Source organism: Chlorocebus sabaeus, chromosome 28 (assembly GCF_047675955.1).
Source record: "Chlorocebus sabaeus isolate Y175 chromosome 28, mChlSab1.0.hap1, whole genome shotgun sequence".
In the NCBI taxonomy this organism is placed as follows: Eukaryota; Metazoa; Chordata; class Mammalia; order Primates; family Cercopithecidae; genus Chlorocebus; species Chlorocebus sabaeus.
This window is the reverse complement of record NC_132931.1, coordinates 16477353-16493697: the sequence shown is the minus strand read 5'-3', so window position 1 is coordinate 16493697 and position 16345 is coordinate 16477353. Positions and strand designations below refer to the sequence as shown.

At 50.9% G+C, this 16345-nt stretch overlaps 1 protein-coding gene across 5 annotated transcripts in view; it reads left to right on the top strand.

Moving 5' to 3' along the window:
* WIPI2 (WD repeat domain, phosphoinositide interacting 2) overlaps positions 1 to 15095 on the top strand; it is a 44166-nt gene extending 29071 nt beyond the window's left edge. For 3 of the 5 annotated variants that reach the window (XM_008018790.3, XM_008018787.3, XM_073012856.1), the window contains 7 exons: positions 220 to 312; positions 5276 to 5346; positions 9089 to 9196; positions 10444 to 10608; positions 11450 to 11557; positions 12962 to 13092; positions 14199 to 15095. In XM_008018790.3, the coding sequence (XP_008016981.1) occupies positions 220 to 312; positions 5276 to 5346; positions 9089 to 9196; positions 10444 to 10608; positions 11450 to 11557; positions 12962 to 13092; positions 14199 to 14311 (789 nt within the window). In that variant the 3' untranslated portion in view covers positions 14312 to 15095. The remainder of the gene's footprint in view (positions 1 to 219; positions 313 to 5275; positions 5347 to 9088; positions 9197 to 10443; positions 10609 to 11449; positions 11558 to 12961; positions 13093 to 14198) is intronic. The other 2 variants (XM_008018791.3, XM_008018789.3) reach the window with 1 other exon arrangement.
* Positions 15096 to 16345: the final 1250 nt, after the last annotated feature.

Sequence of the window (16345 nt, the reverse complement as noted above, 5' to 3'; positions counted from 1 at the left end):
AAAACCTTCAGGATAAACTGCTTTGCTTTTTCTAAAGTTGGAGCAGCATTTCCTTGAATGCCCAGCCCCACTAAATCAAGTGGGTTTGCCATTTGTATGGACTGCAGTGGTGTTTTAGGAACAGCTAATTGGCGTTTTCAGACTGCAGACCGAGTGCCAGCCCTGGGGCGTGGCCTGTCACTGCGTGGCGGCCACGCTTTATTGGTGTCCCTTTTTCAGAGAGCTGCAAACATGATTCCGGCTCATGACAGTCCTTTAGCGGCATTGGCCTTTGACGCAAGCGGAACTAAACTTGCCACGGCTTCAGAGAAGGTGAGTCTGCTTTTCCCTGGGGGAGTACTGGTGCCCCGGCGTCCACAGACTTTCATTTCTGTTCACACGGCCAACTTAGAGGCAAGGTCCTATGCTTACCAGCTTCGGGAGAAGCAAAGACAGCCACCTGCTTGTCAGACCGTGGGCGTGTGCTGCCCAAGAGCGAGTGGAGCTTGCGGTGTGCCACTGGGACGGGAGAAGTGGTCCATGTTTGTAGTAAAAAATTACAGAAATGTCCAGAGACAGAAGTGCCGTGTGTAACCACACTGCTCACCCAGTGTGTTTCTAAATGATAAAACTAACACATAACAGTAAAGAACCCAGACAGTGATGAAACGTGAAAAAGCAAGGACAGAATTCTATCCAGCCAATCTGAACACATTTCAGTGTATTTCCTTTCATTTTCTCTTTAGTCAACAAAATTGGGATCCTACTATGGGTGTAATTTATCCTTTTTCACTCTGCATGACATTTCTCTAAGTTCAAAAACACATGTAATGGCCATGCAGTATTCAGTTGTGATTTATGTCCACATCACCCTTTTGGGACTTTACGTTTCTAATATGTTGCTGCCATAGGTAGTAGTGTATTTAAGTCTTGTCTCAATCTTTCATGTGTATTTCTAACTACGAATTTAAGAGATTCCAGTAAGAAGAATGTCTGGCTTTAAAGGAGATGGATGGCCTCTAAATGTCCCTGTGTACCTGTGACCACGTGGCGAGGCTCCCTCGGCCTCCAGGAGACTGAAGGCTCCTCGTTCTCTTCCTCACTTGAACTGTGCCTTGTGCCTTTCTTTTCGTTTTGGTTCCTCTTTTCTTGAAAGTTCCGTCTTCTCTTCTTCTGTCTTGAGGTCGCATCTGCTCTCCCACCTCCGTTGTCCCCTCTGGATGCCAGTCTGCTCTCCATTGCCCACCGATGACCTTTACTTTGATTTGGATATGATTTTGCTTCTCATTGAAATCCTAAAATAGCCTTCCCTTTCAAGTCATCTCTCCCCTCAAACTATGGACCAGATAAGATACAATAAAAAGTCGGCTCACTTCCTTAGCTTTCCCGCCTGGATCTTTGTTCTTCAGTCTCACACCTGAGTTCTGTAATAATCATGTCACCGCTTATGGGTCACTTCTGGGTCGTGAATTATCCTGGATCTTTTATCTTCATTACCTCCTTTGTTCCCCCTCAGCAAGGTAAATATTTCTCTCTTTCATAGCAAGGGCTCAGAGAGGTTAAGCAGTGTGCCCGGGGCTGCCCAGTCGGGCAGCAACAGAGGGGTCAGACTCTAAGCCTGACTTTGATTCTGATTAGGCTGGACTGTCCCAATATCACCTTGTCCTTTTCTTTTCCCTTTGAAATGGCCCTGAAATTCTGTTACCCTTTGACTAATCAAAGTCTCACTGTTAAGTTTTTTAGTAGCTCTTCTTAAAAAGGCCCAAAAGTACTTGATGGAATTTTAAGGCCCATAAAAATGGAATAATTTTTTTCTGGGCTATAAAGAGGAAACTTGATTTCTTTTACATGGAATCCTCTTACCTGTTGAGTGAGAGCGGCAAGGCCTTCCTAGCACTGCTCTGTGCCAGGTGCTGAGGCCCCACTGAAGCCTGTGACTTAATCCTACTTTCAAGAATCTTGCGGTCATGTGGCAACAAAACAACTCTTAATTAATGAGTATTGCATGGTAGATGTGCACCAAAAAATTATGTCTCCATCTAAAAGTGTAGGCTGCAGAGGACAAAACCTTTGCCATGGTTATTTTTATATATGGATGCAGAAAATATTTCATTCTCTAATTCTCAATGTTGCAAACTCAGTTTGTGTCCATCCAGAGAGAACCAGCTATCCTCAAGTACCAATTTTTTTTTTTTTTTGAGACAGGTCTTGCTTGCTCTGTCGCCCAGGCTGGAGTACTGTGGCACAATCTCTGCTCTCTGCAACCTCCACTTCCCAGGCTCAAGTGATCCTTCTACCTCAGCCTCCCAAGTAGCGAAGACTATAGGCACCCGCCACCACACCCGGCTGATTTTTGTATTTTTTGTAGAGATGGGGTTTCTCCATGTTGGCCAGGCTGGTTTCTAACTCCTGAGCTCAAGCAATCTACTCACCTCAGCCTCCCAGAGTGCTAGAATTACAGGAGGGAGCCTCTGTGCCTGGCCTGTATCCTGATTTCTAATGGCTGTATACTCTCCCATTGTATGAGTTTACCATAATTTATTTAAAGAATTCCTTAGTGTTCTACACTGTAGGTCATTTGCTGCCTTTTTTTTTTTTTTTTTTTTGAAACAGAGTCTTGCTCTGTCACGCAGGCTAGAGTACAATGTGGTGTGATCTCAGCTCACCACAATCTCCGCCTCCCGGGTTCAAGCCATTCTCCTGCCTCAGCCTCCTAAATAGCTGGGATTACAAGCGCACACCACTACACCCAGCTAATCTTTGTATTTTGAGTAGATGGGGTTTAACCATGTTAGTCAGGCTGGTCTTGAACTCCTGACCTCGTCATCCACCCACCTTGGACTCCCAAAGTGCTGGGATTACAGGAGTGAGCCACCGCGCCCAGCCTCCCAAAGTGCTGGGATTACAGGAGTGAGCCACCGTGCCCAGCCTCCCAAAGTGCTGGGATTACAGGAGTGAGCCACCGCGCCCGACTTCCCAAAGTGCTGGGATTACAGGAATGAGCCACCGCGCCCGGCCTCCCAAAGTGCTGGGATTACAGGAGTGAGCCACCACGCCCGGCCGCTTTGTACTATTTATAAACGCAGAGATAGTGCAGTGGCATGATCATGGCTCACTGCAGCCTCCACTCCTGGGACAACAGGAGTGAGCCATCAGGCTTGGCTTTTTTTGTTTTTTGTAGAGATGGGGTCTCGCTGTGTTGCCCAGGCTGGTCTTCAACTCCTGGGCTCTAGTGTTTCTCCTGTCTCTGCCTCCCCAAGTGCTGGGATTACAGGCATGAGGTACTGTATTTGGCCTAGATATTCTTTTCTTTACTTTTTTTTTTTTCTTTTGAGACGGAGTCTCTCTGTAGCCCAAGTTGGAGTACATTGGCACGATCTCAGCTCACTGCAACCTCCACCTCTGGGGCTCAAGCGATTCTCATGCCTCAGCGTCCCAAGTAGCTGGGACTACGGGTGCATGCCACCACACCCAGCTAATTTTTTTTTTTTTTTTTTTTTTTTTTTTGAGATGGAGTTTTGCTCTGTTGCCCAGGCTCAAGTGCAGTGGTGTGATCTTGGCTCACTGCAACCTCCGCCTCCCGGGTTCAAGAGATTCTCCTGCCTCAGCCTTCTGAGTAGCTCGGATTACAGGCATGCACCCTGACACCCAGCTAATTTTGTATTTTTAGTAGAGCTCCTGCCTCCTCGTGTCCCTTGGTCTTCCTCACACCACACTTTTCTGTGTTTTTCCTGTGTTGCTGCTTCTGCTCAGTTCTCCTCCTGTGCCTGTTTCTGTCCTGGAGCCGCTCCTCACCCAGCCCCCTTCCTCACCCCTTTGGCCTGTGCGTGTGCTGATCCCGGGGCTAGACGTGTAGCCCGGCTTCCTTGAGGTGCCCGTATTCATCCTGCCTACTGGGCACCTGTTGGGATTACAGGCGTGAGCCACTGCACCCGGCCCACACCCGGCTAATTTTTTTGTATTTTAGTAGAGACAGGGTTTCACCATGTTGCCCAGGGTGGTCTCGAACTCCTGACCTCAGGAGATCTGCCCACCTCGGCCTTCCGTCAGTCTGAATATTCTGAACAGTTTTTATATTTAACAGTTTGAACCTCCTAAAATTTGTATAGTAGGGGTGTGAATGTTGAATAATTCTTCCTGCCCTGCAAATTTGGGATGCTACCCATTTTAAGGCCTTGCTTTCCATCAGTCTATTTCTTTTTGTGCTGATTTAATACCATTATATCACTTGATTAGTATTCTTTTAATATTCAAGCATTGAAAGTCCTGCTCACTATTTTCTTGGTGCTTCTCTATTCCCGCAGATGTTCATATCTGTTTCATTATCTGCACATCTGATATTAACTTACTGGGGGAAGTTGGCATCTTCAGGACACTTCCCATTAAAGCAGGCACATGCTGAGCTCCCTTGTATTCCTAGTTCTTTGTCTTAGTAAGATTTTCTTCATGTGCATCTTCCCATTTCGTGAGTTAGGATTGACTGCTTATAAGGTAGTTGAGATTTCCAGCTAATCGACTCTTGGTCAGTAACTGAATTTAAAGTGGCAGAAGAGACCTTGGTGGGGTCTGAAGCCTCGTCAGACCACAAGGTCTTGCCTGTGTGCCACACACAAGTCCAGGCTTTTATTTATTATTTATTTATTTATTTATTTATTTTTTCCCCCAAGATGGAGTCTTGCTCTGTCGCCCATAGCTAGAGTGCAGTGGCGTGATCTCGGCTCACTGCAACCTCCGCCTCCCAGGTGCAAGCAATTCTTCTGCCTCAGCCTCCTGAGTAGCTGGGACTACAGGCATGCGCCACCACGTCCGGCTAATTTTGTATTTTTAGTAGAGACAAGGTTTCTCCATGTTGGTCAGGCTGGTCTCAAACTCCTGACCTCTGGTGATATGCCCGCCTCAGCCTCCCAAAGTGCTGGAATTACAGGCGTGAGCCACTGCACCTGGCCCAGGCTTTTATTTTTAATAGTTTAAACTTCAAACGACTCAGAACAATAGAATGATATGCCACTTTTGTCCTCAAGACTGTTAGTGTCGAGGGTAAGTAGTCAATTAAAATAGGTTTAAAGAAAAGATTGAACATTAAGTCAACAATAGAACAGGGAGGTGTTTTTCTATGCTCGGGGCAAAAAGTGTGGAGGTGACGCTCAAGGGGGGCCCTGGGGGACCCCAAACTGCCTGGTGGCCCAGAGCAGAGCTGTCCTGGAGATAGCCCTGTGGTGCATTTGCAGTCTGCTGTGGAAGATCGGAAATTCCTGTTCTATCTCAGCTCCAATTCTTTTCTCTTTTCCTTCCACAGGGGACCGTGATTAGGGTATTTTCCATTCCAGAAGGACAAAAACTCTTTGAGTTTCGGAGAGGAGTGAAGAGGTAAAGTCTATGAGTGTCCAGAATGGATTCTGGAGAACTTGTATTTGGATTTCAGTTATATGTTGTCTACAAACAAGTAGAAACCCCAGGAGAATTCCACACGAGCATTTCTAGCCCAGCTGGGTCACCGGGTGAGATCTAGGGAGTCGGTCTTGTCACGGGATTTCACGAGCACTTTCAGAAAAGCAAACTAGGTATTTGTTTGCGATCCCATCAGCTAGCGTGAGAGTTGCAAAGAGCTCACATAACCAGCTGGGCCCTCCTGTGCCCTGTAGCTCCCAGCTGGCACTAAGGGACAGGGCAGCGACCTCATGGGAAGCACACCCTCCCCTTTAAAGGCTGCGCTCTGAGAACCTGTTCGCAGTTCTCCAGCTCTGCTTTCACCCTCAGCAAGTGGCGTCGGCCCCTTCTTTTAACCCAGAAGTCGCAGCCTGGAGTTCCCTTGTCTTCTTCCCTTCAGGCTGCAAAGCTTCCCTTATCTGTGCTTAGCATACCCCCTGTAGCGCCTGCTTTGGAGGCAGGACTCTCCCTCCCTCGTCAGACAGCAGAGCAGGGGAGGCCTCAGGCTCTGGAGCCAGTGCCTCAGATTGGAGCCCTAGGGACCACTTGCAATGGCATGGCGGTGGTCAGCGGGACCCAACCTCAAGTCTCTGGCTCCTCGTCTCAGATCAGTACCTCCCTCCCTGAGGGTGGCCGTTGAAAGAGGAGGGGCTGTCTTTCAGGGACTCTCCTGCCATCTGGTCCCCCTTCCTCATGGGATCCCCATAGGTGCAGCAGGTGCACCTCGGTATCCCCAAACATCACCGCTCCTCCAGCTCCTGCCTCCTCGTGTCCCTTGGTCCTCCTCACACCACACCTTTCTGTATTTTTCCTGTGTTGCTGCTTCTGCTCAGTTCCCCTCCTGTGCCTGTTTCTGCCCTGGAGCCGCTCCTCACCCAGCCCCCTTCCTCACCCCCGTGGCCTGTGTGTGTGCCGATCCCGGGGTAGACGTGTAGCCTGGCTTCCTTGAGGTGCCCATATTCCTCCTGCCTACTGGGCACCTCAAGCCACCCAGGCCAGTTTGCCCCTGCCCCTCATCCCTCACACCCCCATCCTGGTAAATAGCGCCACTCGCCACCCCCGCCAGCACCCTGGCACCCAAGCCAGAAGGACTGGGCCCTGCAGCCTTCTGCCTGAACAGTGCCTCTAGGGAGCTCCCAGCTGTGGGCCTGCCCTGTGCCCCACTCGCCATGCCGCCTGATCCAGGCTTTGCCTGGTTTCTGCTGTTGCCCTGGATTCCCATCAGGCCATTCTTCAGACTCTCACCCAGGCTGTTCTTTGAAAATGTAAATATAATCCAATCACACCCCACCTGACATCTCCCATCACCCCTCTGTCCTGCAGGGTGAGTCCCCGGCTTCCTGCCTTGGTTCACCAGGCCTCCCGGCACCAGCCCTTCCACCCAGCCTAATTCTGTTTCACTGTCCCTGTCCTGGCTCCAGCAGTACCACACTTTCAGATCCTCGGAAGAGCTGATCTCTTACCCACCAGGGTCTTGCGTGGGCTGGCAGATCTGGTGGCCTGGCCGGGTTCTGTAACGCTGGGAGTCCAAGTCAGGTGTCACTCTCAAGGAGGCCTTTTTTTGATCCTTGGGTTAAATCCCTTTCTCCAAGATTTCTAGTGCCTTCCACGTGTATTTTTTTCACATTCCTTTGCCTGTAGCAAATGGAATATTTGGGTGACCACCCAAGGGGTTCACCTTGCCCGCTGCCTAGACAGAGCCGATTCATCAAGAGGGGAATTGCAGTAGAGAAAGTAATTCATGCAGAGCCGGCTGTGCAGGAGGCTGGAGTTTGATTACTACTCAAATCAGTCTCTCTGAGCATTCGGGGAGCAAAGGTTTTAAGGATAACTTGGGTGGGGAGAAGCCAGTGGGCCAGGAGGGCTGATTGTCAGAGATGAAATCTTAGGGAGTCGGAGCTGTCTTCTTGCACTCGGTCAGTTGCCGGGTGGGGGCCACAAGATCAGATGAGCCAGTTGATTGATCTGTGTGGGGCCAGGGGATCCATCAAGTGCAGGGTCTGCAAAATATCGTAAGCAAAGTTCCTCCCAAAGTTAAAACAGTCTATGCCCAGGAATGAACAAGGGTAGCTTGGAGATTAGAAGCAAGATGGAGTCAGTGAAGTCAGATCTCTTACCCGGTTTCAGGCATCATTTTTCAAAGGCGGTTTCATTCGCACCTGCCTGACCCCACTCCCATTGTTGGATGCTGCATTAAGGCGGGAACCATTCCTAATTCATACCCATACCTAATTAATACACATGGTCAACACTGACGCCAGGAAAACCCCTTGCTATTAGGGACAGGGCTGAAAGTATCTTGTATTTCTAGTGTTATGAAGAAATTCACATGAATTTAGTGGCTTTGGAATGCCAGTTAATTTTTAAGATACTTGAACCACTTTGCCTGTTGAAAGTTTTGCTCTGTTCTTTTTTTTGAGATGGAGTCTTGCTCTGTCGCCCAGGCTGGAGTGCAGTGGCGTGATCTCAGCTCACTGCAACTCCGCCTCCTGGGTTCATGCCATTCTCCTGCCTCAGCCTCCAGAGTAGCTGGGGCTATAGGTGCCCGCCACCATGCCTGGCTAATTGTTTTGTATTTTTAGTAGAGACAGGGTTTCACCGTGTTAGCCAGGATGGTCTCGATCTCCTGACCTTGTGATCCACCCGCCTCAGCCTCCCAAAGTGCTGGGATTACAGGCGTGAGCCACCGCACCCGGCCCTTTTTTTTTTTCTTTTTAATTGAGACAGTCTCATTCTGTCGCCCAGGCTGGAGTGCAGTGGTGCGATCTCAGCTCACTGCAACCTCTGCCTCCGAGGTTCAAGCGATTCTTCTGTCTCAGCCTCCTGAGTAGCTGGGACTACAGGCACCCACCACCACAGCCAGCTAATTTTTGTAATTTTAGTAGAGACAGGGTTTCACTGTGTTGGCCAGGATGGTCTCAATATCTTGACCTCGTGATCCTTCCACCTCAGCCTCCGAAAGTGCTGGGATTATAGGTGTAAGCCACCATGCCCGGCTCTTTGCTCTGTTCTTTTTTTTTTTGAGACAGAGTCTTGCTCTGTCGCCCAGGCTGGAGCGCAGTGGCCAGATCTCAGCTCACTGCAAGCTCCGCCTCCTGGGTTTACGCCATTCTTCTGCCTCAGCCTCCTGAGTAGCTGGGACTATAGGCGTTTGCCACCTCGCCCGGCTAGTTTTTTGTATTTTTTAGTAGAGATGGCGTTTCACTGTGTTAGCCAGGATGGTCTCGATCTTCTGACCTCGTGATCCGCCCGTCTTGGCCTCCCAAAGTGCTGGGATTACAGGCTTGAGCCACCGCGCCCGGCCTGCTCTGTTCTTAAACTTCACCGAGGTTGCCTATTTACCCTCTGGTGTGGAAAGAATGGCTATAACTTAAATTACTGAGTTTTCTTTTACTCACCTTAGGACTATAAATCCATCCTAATTCAGCTAAAAGTGGTTTAGTGAATTCCTCTTTCTTTTGTCATCTGGAAGGTTGCAGCTCTGTTAACGAATTGTTCTTAGTATTTCCTTTCGAACATGTTCCTCTCTCAAGGAAAATGTTTGAGAAGGTGGTTGGAGGGGAGTAAAACTTACCAGCAGGCCCAAGTGTGCCCGTGACAGGAACTCTTCTCCTCCACTTGAGTTGAACCCCTGGGGCAGCTGCTGGCCCGGTGGCCCGGCCCGACCTCTGCATCTCCCCAGGTGTGTGAGCATCTGCTGCCTGGCCTTCAGCATGGACGGCGTGTTCCTCTCCGCCTCCAGCAACACGGAGACCGTGCACATCTTCAAACTCGAGACTGTGAAAGAAAAGTGAGTTGCAAATAGACGTTCCTTGAAAAATGACGCAAAACCCTGTGTCCCCTCTTGCTGCCGGGATGGGAGGTGAGCACGGGTCCGCCCACCCGCTGACATCGTTAACCAGTGAAGACCTTGAAGCTGGCCATGGAACGAGCACCTCCGCATCCAGGCTTGGCAGTGAGGAGGACGGGCCCCAGCAGATGAGCTTGTCCCTCGGGCAGCATGCAGAATAGACAGAGGCCTTGCGTAGGGCATGGAGGGCCCAGGTGGACATCCTCTAGTCAGTGCGGATGGCCCCTCCTCAGGTTCCCCTCACTACGGAAGCGTTCGTGATCAGACAGCCCATGAATGGCTTGTCTCTTACCTGCCCACAGGTAAGCAGAGAGAGACATGGATGGCTTCCACAGTATTTATTATTGCCATGAATATGTAGCGTGACGGGGTCTTATCTTTTAAGAGGGTCTTACTCTGTTGCCCAGGCTGCAGTGCAGTGGCACAGTCATTACTCATTGTAGCCTCCAGCTGCTGGGCTCAAGCCATCGTCCTGCCTCAGCCTCCTGAGTACCTGGGACTAAGGCATGCACCATGCCTGGCTAATTTTTAAATTATTTGTAGACACAGAATTTCGCTATGTTCCCCAGGCTGGTCTGGAACTCCTGGGCTCAAGTGATCTGCTTGTGAGCCACTGTGCCCAGCCTCTCTCTAAAAAATTTAAAAAGAACATCCCACTCAGATCAGCATTACAATAACATACTTTAGATGGTCAGAAATAAATTTTGTTATGTATATTTCATCACAATTTTTAAAAAGACAAATGGAACATGCCCCGCCCTCTCCCCCAAAATAGATGAATAACAACACAAATAGGCTACGGGAAAATAATGTTTTGGGGTCTATACTCAAGGTTTTTGGAGACTTCTGTTACAAAGACCTAGCAGGGGTCATCAGTTAGGCCCTAGACATCCTCGCACCCTTGTAAAGGGGATGTGTGATCACCTGCCACGTCTTGTCTGTGGCCACTCAAAGGCTGTGGCTGCTTCTCCCTGAAGCTGAGCGCCCCTCCTCTGACACCTCCCAGAGGAAGCCCCGTGATGCCCCCGGGGCCCTGAGTGTCTGCTTATAACCAACCCTTCTTAACTTTCCTGTGAAGAATGGAGACTTTTGCTGTTGGCTCCAGAGCTGTGCGTCTGTGTGAGTAGGGGGTGGCCATCCCTCCAGGGAGGGTACAACTTCATGTGTCTAGTGGCCTTTCCTTCCAGACCCCCAGAGGAGCCCACCACCTGGACCGGGTACTTCGGGAAAGTGCTCATGGCCTCCACCAGCTACCTGCCTTCCCAAGTGACAGAAATGTTCAACCAGGGCAGAGCCTTCGCCACAGTCCGCCTGCCATTCTGTGGCCACAAAAACATCTGCTCGCTAGCCACGTGAGTAGAGCCGGGCCTGCATCCCCCACCCTGTGTGCCTCAGGCCGAGGGGCCCAGTCCTGGTAGCTTGTGACCCCTTCCGTGTTTCTCCTGAACAGGAGCAGCTCTTTAGAGCCGACACTCCGTCGAGAGTTGTCGGGGATGGGAGGCGCCCTGGCAGGCACTAGGCTTGCCGCTCTGTGTGGGGTCCATTTCCACACGGTCTCCCGTTCTGTTTTGTGGACAGTCTGCGGTTTTAATGAAAGACGTTAAGTCAAACCTTGTGAGCGTGCCATCGTTAACCCTTTGGGGCCACAGAAAGCACACTTGCTGAGTCTCAGGCGTCCGGCCGGCCCCAGGGTCCAGCTTCAGAACACACGTGGGGCCTGTGAACGTTCTGGGATCGTCTAAGGTTCTGTGCTGAGTGCAGGAAAGATTGTCATTACATCCAGTGACAGCAGGGCTTTGGGCTTCCATGCGTCTTTAAACATCGTTTTCCAGTTTTGTTATCTGACTAGCGTCCTCGAAAACTTCTCTGACAGCGACTACCCATCATAATCCCAGAAGCCACGAAACCAGCTTCGTCCCGCTCTCATCTCCTGTGGGCTTCAGGGCCGCATAATGATCCCAGAAGCCACGAAACCGGCTTTGTCCCGTTCTCGTCTCCCATGGGCTTCAGGGCTCGGCCACGAGTGCAGCCTTGGCCCTGTGAGCCGAGGTCAGTGGGCACCAGACGCCTGCAGCTGCTCTTGTGCTCATTCTGCTGGGGTCTCCTCCCTGGCCTGCCAAAAGTGAGGCTGCCGTGTAATGAGACCGTTTTGTGACAGTTGGCTAGAATGTGGCTGCTCTTTGTTCTCCCTAGAATTCAGAAGATCCCGCGGTTGTTGGTGGGTGCCTCCGATGGGTACCTGTACATGTACAACCTGGACCCCCAGGAGGGCGGCGAGTGCGCCCTGATGAAGCAGCACCGGTGAGTCTGCTCCGGCCGCTTCACGGAGCTGCTCCGCGCTTTTGGGGCACCTGGCGTATGTTTGTTTATTTCCTTGCAAACCAGTGACATAAAGGGGCAGATGCCAGCATGGCGACCCATGCCGCGCAGGTCGGGAGCTTAGCTTTCCCAGGTGAAATCGATGCCACTGCAGGACAGGGAGCCCCGAGCCCCGGGCTGTGGCTGGTGGCGTCAGGGCTCCCTAAGGGACTGGGCACAGAGACAACGCAGGGGTGACGGGGGAGCCGCATTTGTTCTTAGCTGGGGGAGAGGCGCAGGGAGGCCAGGCCTTCGTCCGCAGGGTGGAGTTTCACATTCGGAAAGGAAGGGTGCAGCGTGGGGGCCACCACAAGTCAGTGCGCGTGGTTGAGAGCCTCTTGTCTCACTGTGAGGTACAGGTTTGTCCTTGGAAAACAGGGAGTTAACAGTTGTTCATCGAGAAGTAATGCATTTTCATTCTGTCTCACACATTTTTTTATGATCAAAAAGTTCCAGCAACAATATAATTATTTATTTTAGAGACAGGGTGTCACCCTCGCCAGGCTGGAGTGCAGTGGTGCATTCACAGCTCACTGCAGCCTTGAGCTTCCGGGTTCAAGGGATTCTTCCACCTCAGCCTCCCTAGTAGGTGGGACTGCAGGCACGCAGCACATCCAGCTAATTATTTTTTTGTGCAGGGTCTTGCCAGGTTGTCCAGGCTGGTCTGGAACTCTTAGGCTCAAGTGAGCCTCCTGCCTTGGCCTCCCCAAGTGTTGGGGTAACAGGAGTGAGCCGCTGCACCTAGCCTTTTTTTTTTTTTCTTTTTTTTTTGGTGAAACGGAGTCTCCCCCTGTCACCCAGGCTGGAGTACAGTGGCGCGATCTCGGCTAACTGCAAGCTCCACCCTCCCGGGTTCAAGCGATTCTCCTGCCTCAGCCTCCCGAGTAGCTGGGACCACAGGCTCCTGCCACCGCGCCCGGCTAATTTTTTGTATTTTTAGTAGAGACAGGGTTTCACTGTGTTAGCCAGGATGGTCTCGATCTCCTGACCTCGTGATCCACCTGCCTTGGCCTCCCAAAGTGCTGGGATTACAGGCATGAGCCATTGCGCCTGGCCTAGCCTGACTTTTTCTTAAAATAATGAATCCTAGTTCTTAGTTATGTTCTTCCATCGTAAAAGTGAAATACTGCCTTGTTAGGTATAACTCCCTCTTTAGACTTTCCATGTAAAACTCTTCATGTAAAAATGTGTACAGATACACAAGGAGATGAAAGTTGCGTGATGAATGCCTGGCATCCTGTGTGGTGAGTAGCATGTCGGCTCTGTTGCGGCAAGGCAGCCAGTGTGTGCTGCCCACGAGGCCGCCCTGTGTGGAGACACTGAGCTGTGTTGCTTTCTCCCCTCCAGGCTGGATGGCAGCCTGGAGACGGCCAATGAGATCTTGGACTCTGCCTCTCACGACTGCCCCTTAGTCACTCAGACATACGGCGCAGCTGCAGCAAAAGGTACTTACGTGCCTTCATCCCCAACGAGACTTGGTAAGGGGCGTGACGCAAACCTGGAAGGTAATTAGCCCCACCCACTGCCCCGGAGTGCTCCTGCCTCCTGCTGGCTCCGGAGCTACCCTACCAGCTCCTCATTGGGAAAGTGGGGGACTGGTTCTGAGGACATAGGCGAGGTTGGTAAATGGGTCTGCCAAGGCCTCTCAAGGCTGAATTCAGTTTCCTTTCCTTTTTTTTTTTTTTTAAAGTTGAGATGGGGTCTCCCTGTGTTGCCCAGGGTGGTCTCAAACGCCTCCTGGGCTCAAGTGATTCTCCCACCTTGGCCTCCCAAAGTGCTGGGATTATAGGCCTGAGCCACCGTACCAGGCCCATCTTCTCCGTTTTTGAAGAAAATGTGGTCATCCTGGCTCAGGTGACTCTGGGGGCATGTGACTTGCACCCAGACTGGCCACCTCTCAACTAAGATACCACCCTGAAAAGTACTGCCAAGGGTTTGGCCTCGGTCTTTCCCTCCCACCTTTTTTCTGTCCTTCAGCAAATCTGCATCGAGTACCGCCTTCGTGCTGGGCCTGTGAAGTGCAGAAGCCGTAGGGGAACGAGGCCAACGGGCTCCCCTCCGGCAGCAGCACTAAGACCCATGCGCGAGATCCTCCAGCCACAGCCTTGGCTATGTGAGGCACCTTCTTAAAAAAACCAATTTGCACTCCAGTGGGAGAGCCTGTGGTTTTGCACCCACACGGGGCTGTCCCACTGCTCTCCGCCACTCCCATCCGTGAACCGGCGCTTGCGGTTCGGGAAGCCCGCCCTGAAAGTCTCTTAGTGTCGTTATTTTTTCCTGGTGTTATTTTTGAGCTCTGTGTAACCAGCTTGAGGGAGTTTGTGGCCTGTCCATTAGGGAGCCCCTGTTTGCTGGGCAGGTGTCATTTTGACATTTATGAATGTCAGAGAACAAATGACTTCATCTCAAGCTGCCAAAGGCTGCAAAGATTTCATTAGAAAGCAATCAGAATTCAGAACATCTTAATACAGGCTGCAGTTTATAAACATACACCAGTGTTTCCAAAACACAGTCCTCAGTTTGTGTCATGGGGTCTGTGATGGGTCCCCAGCCTTTGAAGGGTGACTTCATCGTCTCTTTGCAGCCTACACAGACGACCTGGGTGCTGTGGGTGGCGCCTGCCTGGAGGACGAGGCCAGTGCCCTGCGCCTGGATGAGGACAGCGAGCACCCGCCCATGATTCTTCGGACTGACTGAACTTGACCTGTGACCTCTGACCCGGGGAGCAGAGAACACTGGCTTCACAGAGGACTTTGTGCATTGCTGCTATGAACTTTGACCTGAGTCGGGGGAGAGGATGGCAGAGACTTTATTAAAAAAAAAAAAAAAAAAATTGTAGTGGTAGTCTAACTCCATAACGCTGAGGACATACATCGTTTTCACTTCAGTGGCTTTTAAATCCTGCTTATAAATTTTAGCTTTTTGTTTGTTTGTTTTCTCTTTTTGCCAAAATTAACTGTTTGGTGAAGCCCGCAAAACCTCCTCGCTTTGCATGCATGAACGTGCCAAGCCAGCATAGGGGAGCTAGAAGCCACTTTCCAGCCACCTGCCGTTGGGTTTTTTAATATCTGTACATAATGCCGAGTGCATAAGGAAGCCGTGGTGTTGTGCACAGTGGGTCTGGTTGTCAAGGCCAGTTCTGCAGTGACAGGCCCAGGGGCTGCCCACCAGGTGTTGTGCTGGGCAGACTTCGGCTGGGGCAGGAGCCCTCTCTCCCTGGGGCCCCACCTGGACCATTTTCCCTCCGTTTTATTTTGTTAATTAAATTCTTTCCAAATTGGATCACTCTGGGATTTCTTCCATGGTGGAGTTTTGTTTCTGATCTTGTTTTCCATGTGAATATTGGAGGAGAGCGAGGTTCTTTCTGATACTAAAAACCTTTCTTTCAGGCAGCAAATGAACTTAAAAGGTTGCCTGGACTCCCTGGAGCAAAGGAAAGCGATTTTGTTTGTATAATTAAATGATCTGTTCTTCTACTTTACTCTTCCTGTTGAAAAACTGTGTGATTTTTTTTTTTTTTTTTTTTTAAGGAAAGTTTGTAGCTACTCCTATGCCCAGGAAAGCACAGAATTCAAGTGTGGTGGCCGTCCGAGCTGTCCTTTCGCTGGCCCTGCTGTCCGCAGGGGCTTCCTACCTGTGTGAGAGGTCGTAGCGGGAGACAGCGACAGAGAGAAGGCGGCTGGGCCACGTCCTTCACAGGGCGACATGTGCCTTTCTATTTTCATCTTAGAAAATTTCCTCAGCAAACCGATGAGAGATGGTGGTTGCAAAGCTTCAGTATTTGCCTCACTTCCCTTTTCCTATTTACGGAATTAAAACAACCTCAAGTACCTCAGACTCTGCATTCCAAACCAAGACACCTAGCAGCCAAAGCGTTGAGGGCATTTAAGTGGAGTTAATGGCAGGAGAGAGGGTTTTAGAATCTTTGGAGTGGTGTAAGTTACGGATAGAAGGGAAAAGGCAAAAACTGTATTTACCCTGCCTTTGCAGGCTTGGGTTTTTGAACCGAGGAAGGCTGGGACGCCTGTTTCCAGATGGCTGTCATGGTCACACTGGGCGAAGAGCTGGAGGGGAGTTGCCACCTCCGCTGAGCGGCTGCAGTGAAATGCCCCAGCGTTCCTGGGTTGGCTTTGACGGCAAACTCCTAAACGCAGGGGGCGCTGGAGCGGGACTCAACTACACCGGCTTCCTCACAGCCGCTGGTGTGCGTGCGGCACACAGAACATCTGCATTAGGCAGAGGTGCAGGTGGGCTGATGGAACTTTTCCTTCAAACCCTGCGTGTCCGTCCTGGACCTTTGATGAAATGGGATCCCGGTCACGCAGGCTGAGGCGGTGGGGACCACTGAGGCCAGAGCGGGCTATGCTTGAGCAGGGATGAGAAGGGCCGCGGCAGCACGCAGCCTTGACCCACGCCCGCAGCTTGTGGTGCAAGGCCAGAGGGCTCTCTAGAACCTGAGCATGCACTCCATCTCCTGGGAGGCACGTTTGGCTAGAGTGCGTTCGTGGGAGAAAAAAAGTGCACAAGAGATATGGAACCCTGAGCTAGGGTTCCCCATCACCAAAGAGCTGCATTTCCAGTTCTGTGTTAAAAGTACTGTTTGTTCTAGTGCCTGCCTGTCGTGAGGATTTGGAGACTCGAATCTCCTTTGCCAGGTCCCTTTTGTCTGTCTGTGGGATTGGTAGTACGAGAAGATGCGGGGACTTCTCTTCCTCGCGCAGCCTCGGCTTC